We start from the raw sequence: 10,150 nt of genomic DNA on the forward strand, positions 1-10,150 counted from the left end.
TTCAGAACACAACAAACAATTTTTAGTTAGAGGTGTGAGTGCTGAAATGCTGAACCTATAGAGCCACAGTTAATGGTTTCTGTGGGCTGTGTAAATCTCTAACTGCAGTTTTAATACACTGATTTATCATGTGGTGTAAACATAAGCAAACTTTGTGGCTGTATTTTGGGTTTTCTAAACACAGGGTTCTGAATGGATGCCGCCTGGAGTGACACATCGACATGTAACAATTTATGTGCATTCTAAAAATTCAGCATAGCTGAATGTTTTCTTATAAAATCACTTAAAATTATTACTATGCTACACACTACTGTATCTATATCTACCATAAACCAAGTATCTATCTATCTATATCTCTATATCTCTATATCTATATCTATATCTATATATATATATATATATATATATACATATATATATACATACATACATGCATACACACACACACACGCACACACACACTTCTTAGCACAAACTCTTAGTAAATATGATACCATTGTAAGCAGCCTTTGTAACCAAATGAATTTCCTTGTGATCAGTCTAAAAAAACCAATAACTGGTTTTGAAGAACAAAACATGGTGGAAAACTTAAATGGTTTATTCATTTGATTTATTTTCAGCAGTTTTGTTTGCTTTAATTTCAGTTATATCTAGTCCAAAACAAGATTTAAACGTAAGCAAGAGCACCCCTGAGAGGCCAGAATAAAGCATGGCACTCCCCCAAACATTCCCTGCATCCAGGGACTGTGAGAGCAGCATGCAGAGCAGTGTGGCATGAGTCACCCCAGACGGCACCAGTTACAGGTTCTGATGCACCTCCAGCACCACAGGCCTGCCAGAGCTGCACTCTCCTGGGTGTGGCAGGAAACAGCGGGAAGCTTTCACTGAGTGCTAATGAGAAGTGTATCAGAATGATGCCTGTACTGCCTCTCACAGAGGGGAGTTGGCAAGGGAAGTGAGGAAAGAGGTTTAATGTGTGAGGAAATGGTGTGCCACGTAAATGCTAATGGAAATGTATTGTAAATATGCGATTCTCCCAAATATGGTGGTGGTAGTACATTGGAAGTGACTGTCCATAACGTGTGTATGAATTTACAAACGTAGGCATGAGACACCAATTTAAGAATGCGCTGCCATCTTCACAGTATGTACAGATAGATGTTCATGCCTCTGTGTGCGTGTTTTTGTGACTGTATGTGTGTTGGGGATGCTCATGGCTGTTTCCTGTGAGAGAATGGTTGGCCAGAGGTGAGAGGTCGGTGTTTAAGGACAACAGTGAGGTCAGATTCGGGGCAACTGCTTCTCAATGAATTCCTTCACAGCAGACATCTCCTACAAATCAGATCAGGAACAGTATTTAGTATTAACACTACAGATATCCAGTACATTAACTGACATCCAGTACATTACTACACTCAGTATTAACAGTACAGTGATTCTAAACTCTGATAAAGGAAACCTCACCCCCAAACACTACAACCTAAAGTAGTTGTCAGAAAGCCACATATTCTGACTGACAACAAGGACTATGTATGACAGCTTAGAGTTTATGAATTTCAACTGACTAGATGATAATTTCAATATCTAAGACAGCCCTGATCAGCTTAGAGGAGAACCCTTTAAACTGCAATTACTATTCACCCAACAGCCATATGGAAAATTTTGTGGGCCAGATACAGGATATTCATAAATTAATTTAAAATAAAATTGAGCCTGAATGTTTCATCTTCTAAAAGTCAAGACAAGCCGTTTGGTTACATGGTGCATGGCGCAAGTCCACACCATTTGATAAAACTCACCTGAGGGCAGGAGCTGTGCATGAGGCCTGGGTAGGTACGAAAGGTAAGTTTCTGTGGGGTCACTATGGTCTTTAGCTTCTCTGCGGTCATGGCCCCAAACTGCACTGGGATCATTGGGTCCATGTCCCCATGACACTGCAGTATAGGTATGTCCTTGTTTGCACTGCCACTTGCTGCCTAGTGAAGCAACAACATGTGAACTCACCCACTCCATGTCTCCCTTAGTGTGTATTAAGGTCACATTTAGACAGCAAGGAGGAAATGTACTAATCAGACTTGCTCCACTTCACCTCACTGGAATAATGGATTTAAGAACACTATGGATTTAATCAACTGCTTATATAACCATGTCCATATAAGAAAATGGCACAAAATGAAGCCATTCTGCTTAACATCTGCTTAAATTTGATGCAATAATTGCTTAGATCTTGTGGAAAGAATTTTGTTTCTTTTTTGACTGCTTGCCTAAATGAAGCATTTGAGAACAGATTGTAAAGCTCAAATATGTTTTGTATGCCTTTGTTATTGGCTGCCATGGTACAAATCTGATTTTGTGAAGGAGGGAAAAATGGGTTTGACACCTTTGATGTGAATGTAGCAAAAGATCCTAGAAATAACAGAATCAAGAAGAAAAACCAAAGGACAACATGTCACAGTGTCACATGTATGCACACCACACAATATGTAAACCCATACCTGCGGGAAGGTCTTGTGAAGCGGTAACCAACAGCTTAGCGCAACCACACCTGCTAGCTGCTGCTGACAGGTAAGAGCAGTGTAGAGGGAGAGCGCGCCACCCTGGAAGTGAAAAGACAAACAGGTTCTGTTGCATAATAGTGAAATAACATATGAGCAGGGCTCTAGAGAAGCAAATGTAGCCAGCTGTGAGCGCACAACATGCAAAAAACTCAAGACGTTAAAAGTTCAGGCAAGTTGAACTGCCAGAGGGTACATTTAACCTAATAAATGCTCATTTTAGCGAAGTACTCCAAGGGAAGTACTTTGGAGGACAGGTATTTGTCTGACCTGAGAGAATCCACCGAGTATGACACGATTAGCCGGTATCCCATTTTTTGCCTCATGGTCAATAATGGCCTTGACTATAAAAGAGTGGAAAAGTAAGTTCTTCTGATACAGTAATTTATCATTGTATATCAACATTTCTATCTTATATTAACAGTGGATACAGTCCAGACATTATATGACTTAAAAACACAGTACTTTACTAAGATAATCTAAGTCAATCCAAAGATAACTGGTTGTTTCCTCTAAGTATATTTATGAACAACTTCTCCCACTTTAAAGTAGTCAGTATCTGACAAAGCCTTCCTTTACTATAGTGCTGTAGCTACAGTAGCATGAGCGTGTTATTTCAGACCAAGCCAACTCTGCCAGTCAAGGGCAGAGATTCTTGGCTGTCCTCTTAAACAGTGTCAAGGAAACTGGCCCATATAAAGCAAGAGCTTCTACTTTAAGTTTTTACACTCTAACTTACTGTTCTCTGCTGCTTTCTTAATCCCTGCTTCATCCTCTGGAGAGTCTGGACTCAAACCCATCAGGTCAAACCTCATGGAAACAAGGGTAAAATTACCATTACTGCCTCTACATCCTATATATAAAGGAAAAGCTCAACTATTTTAGCACATTTAAACATATGCAAGGTCTTACCATGAGGGCATGGTCATTTTCATATTGAGGGTTACAGGGATTCTGGGTCTGTAAGAATGAATGAATCAATCAATTAATGAATATCATTCAAGTGCCAAAATGTGTCACACATTTGTCTCCAGTATTTCATGACAAAGATATAAGCACAAAGCATTTTCCTTTAATGTCTACACAGGACTGGACTATATAGGCTTACAGTCTTCCTCACCACAGGTGGCAAATGCGTTAACTTATCTGTTAAATGCATTGTTTGTTGTGACTTTAATTTATAATGTGGTTTTTGTATGAATTATGTGTTCAGTGAAGATCAACAACCATTCATCAGTTGTTATTTTTAAATAAACATTAAGTGTTACTTCTTTAAATAGGAAATATTAAATATGCTTAAAATATATGTTCTTTAATTAGCCTAATGAAACTGGAAAATAGGTAGGTCAGAAAATGTCTTTCTTAAGACAATAAATATAATTTCAGTAAGTTTGAAAGCACACTGTGTGCTGATTATTTTGCATATTTTAGCATTATCAAAGTCCTCAGTAATTCTGGATCCCACAGCAATTAATTCAGGTACTTACGCATGTGGACAGATGTACTTGACATATGGCAGCCTAATAGATGTCATTGCATCAGCCCAGCCATGACTGGACAAGGATGCAAACAGGGTTATAATAAAGGAAATGGGACATAAATGTAAAATATGTCATATATTATGCAACAACCTAAAGACTAAACTAACTTAACAAAACAAGATTACAAGATTTAAAAATGTTATCAACATATGTCTATTAAGAATAATAATTAACAATTAAATAAAAGTGTGAAATTTGTATTTGAAAGATCAAAAGGTAAGATTAATTTCACTGAGTAAAGCTTAACTCAAAATACCTCACTGGGAAAACATTAACCATTATAAGTTAATTAATTACTGACAATGTCAGGACAAACATGATGCCTACATAAATACTGTTTGAAAGCATTCAAATTGCTCAGACTGCCCATTTTATATGTATTTCACTTTGTTATGCATTCAGGGATCAGGACTTACCCTGTGTCACCCAGGCCATGGAGAAAGATGACCTGTAGTAAAAGAACAGAATGAATTCTAAAATTCATACATTCTTTAACAGTAAAAATACCTTGGGTGTTCTCTACTCTGATCATTTTCTCTAAATCAGGGTTCCTTATATATCTGCTGCATTTTAAGGGCAAACCTGAAAATGGTGCTGAACAAAAAATTACTTTAAACAGTCTTGCACTACTTCTACAGGCTAATGAATGTGAAAACATGTTCAATGTAAAAGCAAATAAACAAACAAACAAATAAATAAATAAATAAAACTTTCTTGCTCAAGGGGAAAAAGCACACAAACGTTCCACTGCTAAGCATCCATTCTATTCTGAGAAAACATTTCACACTAAGTTGAACAATCAAAAGTTATTCATTTAGTGTCACTGGGGTGGACACCATGTTTGCCTCCCTCCCCTCCCCACCCCGGCCTCTCACCGCAGCTGTCTCCTTCTGTGTCCCAGACACCGTCACAGCCTCGGCAAGCAGCGGCACAGACATGTTGTTGCCACACATACACAGTAAGAGGTGCTTTCAACAGGGGAAAAAAAAGTGTCAAAACCTTGTCAGTACCACAAGATACCAAGTATTGTGACATTCCAGAACATTTACATTGGCATACTGTACACATTTGGCTGTACTGGAATTCATTAACCATTAAGAGAACTGCCTAAATTATTATTGGCATCATAATTACCATAAACAAAATTTACGGTAACCGTATACAAAGAGAAATACAACACTCAGTAAATTGCTAGTAATTAAAAAGGAAAAACACAAAGGCCCAGAGATTAAAGTGTAACATAGGACATGACCTAGACTAGTTAAAATTGTTGACCTATTAGTCCAGATAAAATTATGTTAAGCAAGCAAAAGTAAATCTTTACTAGATGTAAAAAATAAATAAATAAACAAATAAATAAATAAAAATGATCTTACTTATTTTATCTAATACTAATGTTAGTGAACAAGTGATATTAATGCCAAATACAGTAGGCTAAAAACTGACTAAAGAAACACAAACATCTCTGAGCAGCTTCAGTGGATCACGCGATTCCATCTGAATTGCATTTCACCAAACCCTGTTATGAGTTCACTTTCCTTAGCAGAAACAGCAAACCAAACAAGAATCTCATCAAAGCCAACCGTGCAGAGGTCAAAGCACCTGCCATATAATCCCAAACAAGTGAATTCATAACTGAAACTGAAATAAAACTACGGAACTTTCAATGTAGAAAAACAAGAAGGAACAATACTAGTGAGCAACCGAATGGTTACAACCTGATGGACAGTCCAAATATCGCATTACAAATAATATGAATTCATGAGCTGGAGTGATGCGAGCAAAGGGCACGCACCACCGCGGCCGCCACTACACTGGACACCTGACACCAGAAAAACAATATGCCATATTTCTCACTATTAACACCAGCTAAGCGCAATGGCTGCTGAAGCGTATCCGAAAATTATCCCATGTTTAGAACCTACTTTCATTTGCTATTCAAACTGTGGGGAACAGGGGGGTGGACATAGAAAACAACAGGGAGAATTTCAAACGGGTACTGGAATTCACCATATCAGATACATATGCAAATCCGATGGATTATTTCAGATCGTAATTTTAATCCTGGTCAACAAAATAGCGTTAGCTATGTAGCTACCTAGTCTCACAATGATCATAGACAGCTTCGTTCATGTAGCTAGCGAGGTAGCTAATCTATCTAGCTATCTGTATTGTCTAGCTAAATCCGCTCCCACTTTAGTACTGCATTAGCTATCTTATACCGGGCCTCCATTGTCATTCCTTAGCAACAGATTGCTACCTCTAAAACTGATTAAGATGATGTAACCGGGACTAACATTCTTCCTGTTCCCGGCGAAGAAAAAAATAACATAGAATTACAAACATCGGCCCAATACTATAAATTCAGACACTTACCGCTTGCTATCCCAGGTTACAACGGAACTTCCGCTGATTCTACCGGAGAGGGCGGGAATACTTGGCGTGGCGTCATCTTTAGCGCACCCTCATTCATCACTTTTGCGGAAAAACATTATTCTGTATGTCAATATTTCATAGCCTTCACCTTTGTAACAAATAAACGAATACTTTATATTTATAACAAAGACCTTTATACAACTCTGATGTTTTATCTACGTTGTCATTGTTTGGCGTTTAAAACGATAAAAAAATCATGTTTAAATAATGAGCAAACCCACACTAATCAAATATAACACCTCGTAGTAAAGTGACCATCTACGTGAATTCTTAAATGGGAAACACTAGTATTTGCGCCAATCTAAAATGTTTGGCAGATGCCATTGCTTGTTTCAATTGAACCCTTTGAAGTTCATTTTAGATACATTATTTTCCCATTTTAATAGAGGTTATATGGCTTACACTAAAAGGTCTCTGCCTTAATTCAAAGACGACAAACATGTTTTTAACTGAACATTTATTGGCACATTTTTTCATCTGAACAAGTCTCCATAATCAACATCTCTTGCATCTCTAAAGTGAAAAACCATTTAGACCTTTTTTTCACACAGGAAGCTCAATCTGATATCACGATATAAATTGTGTTTGTGGAGTAATATTTTCAACTTTGTGATCTGCTGGATTTGCTGCTGCTTCATAGTTGCAGATCGTCACTTCATGTCTATGAGCCTGGGAGACAAAAGACAGAACAGATGACTACATATTAAGCATAGTACAAAAGGTGTAAATCCATCAATTAATTTTCCCATTAGTCAGTAAAACACATTAGTCATTTCATACCCACTCACTGCTTTCAAAGACCTGGCCTTTGTTGTCTTCATGTGCTTGTACAGGTGCATGTAAAAAGCATTCTGCAGCTGCTTTCTCTACAACTGCCTTACAAGTGCATAATGCCACACATTACACGTCCAAAAAAATGGTGCTCTGTTAAGAATATTTTAACAAGTTAAGAAAAATAATCTGCATAAAATTCATCCCATTTGTGCACATGATTTTCAAACTGTGCAGGAAGGAATTATGCTGAGGTTTTATTTAGTCAAGCAGGTGGAAAACACACTTTTTAAATTAACTGGTTACACACCTGCTCTGCACTCGCATGTCAAGTCAGGAGTGTAGCGACTCAGCTGATCTACAGACCAGTCTCTCGACAAGGGAAAGCGGACATTTGCAACATCCATGGACTTTTACCCAAGATTGCCTCCGCACTGCTGGGACTCAATACAGTGGCATTAAGTACGTCTCTATATTTGATGTCTAGTGAGTGACTATGCCTCTGAATCTTATTCTTAGAAAATCCCATAAAGAAAAGTTTTTGAAAAATTTTTCAATGATCCAAAAAAAAAAAAAAAAAAAAAAAAAAAAAAAAAAAGGGGGGGGTAAATGATATTGCCAACTCTGTTGGAAGATGAGGCCTGGGGTTAAGAAACCAACATGATTTACACCTGAAAATCTTTAACAGTTGATTCAATTTTATAAGATATACTGCTGCAATATTTATGCCAAAGGTATGGTAAATCTCTCATTTTTGGTACATATTCTTTTTGAATGGAACAATTGAGGATTACCATACTTTGATAAATTCCTTCACCAAGACATCCCGAGCTTCCAGTCACAGACCCTCACCTCAGTGTACTCTCCCCGAAGCCCAATGTAGTAGATACAAGTGGAATCTCCTCCAAAGTTTCGAGGAATATGAACAGACAGGTGCTGCACGTTAGAAAATCGGGTGATCCTATACACACAAAAAATTGATAAACACTCAGTATTGGTCACCACACAATATATGGATATCCACATACAGAACACTCACTTAGTTGGATACTCAAGTTCAGCTGACGGATCCTTGTTAAGACGAAATGCTTGTTCTGGCTCTCGGCTTGTATCATCAAATGACATATGGGGTATATTCTTGTATCTGCACATGGATATTAAAACTAAAATGTTATATATAGTCACTGGCTGATAAGAAACAAATCGCATTAATAGTTTGTTTACAGTCTCATTTCAGCTGGGTGGGACTCATCGTTCTCCCCAGAGATTATAATCCCCTTCAGTTTCACACTTCCGGTAAACCTGCCAAAACCAACAAGAGAAGAAAAATGAAGGACAAAAGAGGAAGACAGATAATGGTCGCCATGTAGCGAACATAAGCCATGTGAATGCAGGATAAATAGAGAAGGACCACACAGTCTTACGGGATATTGAACAGAAGCTCCTCATCAGCATCGCTCTCCACACACTGAAGAAAGGAAAGAAACACAGTCAAGTGGATTAATTAACCCGAATATTGCATGTTATATATTGCGTTGCTGTGCACAGTATGAACGCTACTCAACTGTTAATGGCAAAACGTCATATGACGTTTTCCCCTTAATATTTACAATTTAAGGCATTTAGCAGACACCTTTTATCCAGAAGGCGGTAGAAAAGTGCTTTAGCCTTTAACACAAGTCAGTGAGCATTATCTGAAATTATGGTAACGTTTTTTTAAAACCAACAAGCGTAAGGAAGTGTTATTTTCCTGAGAGGAACCGACAAACATATTCCTTAGCAACCTAACCTACACAATTCGGGGGGTGGGGGGGACGTAACGGAGGTGATTAAGAGAAGAAGTCAAATTATGCCAGAGCCTCATTCTTAATCCAGACTTCTTTCGTCTCAAATCCAGAAGAGGAACAGCACTGCCAAGTTCATGGTTTTCCTTGCTTTACAACACCTGATTTCAACTTAACCACTAGCACATTACTAAGCGCTTCATGAACTGAGACAGGGCCAGGCCATGAAAACTTAACTTTAAGTAGTTAACCTAGCTAGCTTGCAGTATCAAGACCACTTAAGTGCAACACTTTAATGCCTAGTCAGGTAGATACCTTTTCACGATCTCTTCTTTGATCCCAAGGCTTGAACACCAGCTTCCCGTCACCTTCTCGGCTTTCATTCAGGCACTGAAGCTTCTCTAAATCGATGCGCCTGTACAGTCCGTATTCCAGGCCCCGTTCAGCGGGCTCATGTTCGTGTTCACAGCAGCCGTGACCGTGTCCATGCCCATGACCATGACCAGACATCGCATGTGATTATTTTCAGAGACGGCGAGGGGAAAAAAGTTTATTACCCTCAATAATTATATATTTACCAGTTATTGCGAAAATTCAGGCGCGAATACGACGAGTTTTATAACCACATACAGCAAATCAGCAAGCTAGAGTGGACAGTTCTGGAAAAAACACCAAAATAAAAAGAATCCACGTTTGATTGGACGACGAGGAAATGAAGCTAACCAATAGCAAGAAGCGTTATTATTCGCCCATCTTGCACAGATAATTGATTTCGCAATAGGATTGGCTTAAGAGCGTAGTGTGATACGAGCCACCTGTCTTCTCTCTGGTAAGCAAGATGAATGCGAAAAAACACATGACCACTGCAAATTGTCAGTGCAGACAAAACATCATTTGCGCCACTTTTCTTCGTGGACTTCTTTTCAGTCTCTCATAAGAAAGTGAGCTTAATTTGCACATTATAGCTAAAATTAAATTTTACTGTGCCACGAACATCACACATCTTATGAAGAGGGAAATTGAACACGGTTTACACGCCTAAGCGCACTAAACGCTTAAACGA

General features: G+C 38.4%; 2 protein-coding genes across 4 annotated transcripts; both read right to left on the bottom strand.

The window, feature by feature from the left end:
- Positions 1-577: 577 nt before the first annotated feature.
- Positions 578-6,521, bottom strand: lypla2 (lysophospholipase 2). 3 transcript variants are annotated; one of them, XM_027011652.2, is made up of 10 exons: positions 6,473-6,521; positions 4,972-5,064; positions 4,513-4,544; positions 4,043-4,108; positions 3,468-3,515; positions 3,295-3,365; positions 2,826-2,899; positions 2,496-2,597; positions 1,800-1,976; positions 578-1,332 (listed from the first exon to the last, which is right to left on the bottom strand). In XM_027011652.2, exons 2-10 carry the CDS (start codon positions 5,047-5,049, stop codon positions 1,282-1,284), a joined length of 699 nt encoding a protein of 232 aa, XP_026867453.1. In that variant the 5' UTR covers positions 5,050-5,064; positions 6,473-6,521; the 3' UTR covers positions 578-1,281. The 3 variants fall into 3 exon arrangements, with proteins under 3 accessions (XP_026867453.1, XP_026867454.1, XP_026867455.1); XM_027011653.2 differs by lacking the exon at positions 6,473-6,521 and adding an exon at positions 6,357-6,379; XM_027011654.2 differs by lacking the exon at positions 6,473-6,521 and adding an exon at positions 5,815-5,900.
- Positions 6,522-6,972: 451 nt separating this feature from the next.
- On the bottom strand, positions 6,973-9,764 carry pithd1 (PITH (C-terminal proteasome-interacting domain of thioredoxin-like) domain containing 1). Its single transcript, XM_027011655.2, has 6 exons — positions 9,403-9,764; positions 8,728-8,771; positions 8,528-8,605; positions 8,343-8,447; positions 8,156-8,264; positions 6,973-7,201 (listed from the first exon to the last, which is right to left on the bottom strand). Exons 1-6 carry the CDS (start codon positions 9,595-9,597, stop codon positions 7,100-7,102), a joined length of 633 nt encoding a protein of 210 aa, XP_026867456.1. The 5' UTR covers positions 9,598-9,764; the 3' UTR covers positions 6,973-7,099.
- Positions 9,765-10,150: the final 386 nt, after the last annotated feature.

The sequence above is a fragment of the Electrophorus electricus genome, chromosome 8 (assembly GCF_013358815.1).
Source record: "Electrophorus electricus isolate fEleEle1 chromosome 8, fEleEle1.pri, whole genome shotgun sequence".
NCBI classification, from domain to species: Eukaryota; Metazoa; Chordata; class Actinopteri; order Gymnotiformes; family Gymnotidae; genus Electrophorus; species Electrophorus electricus.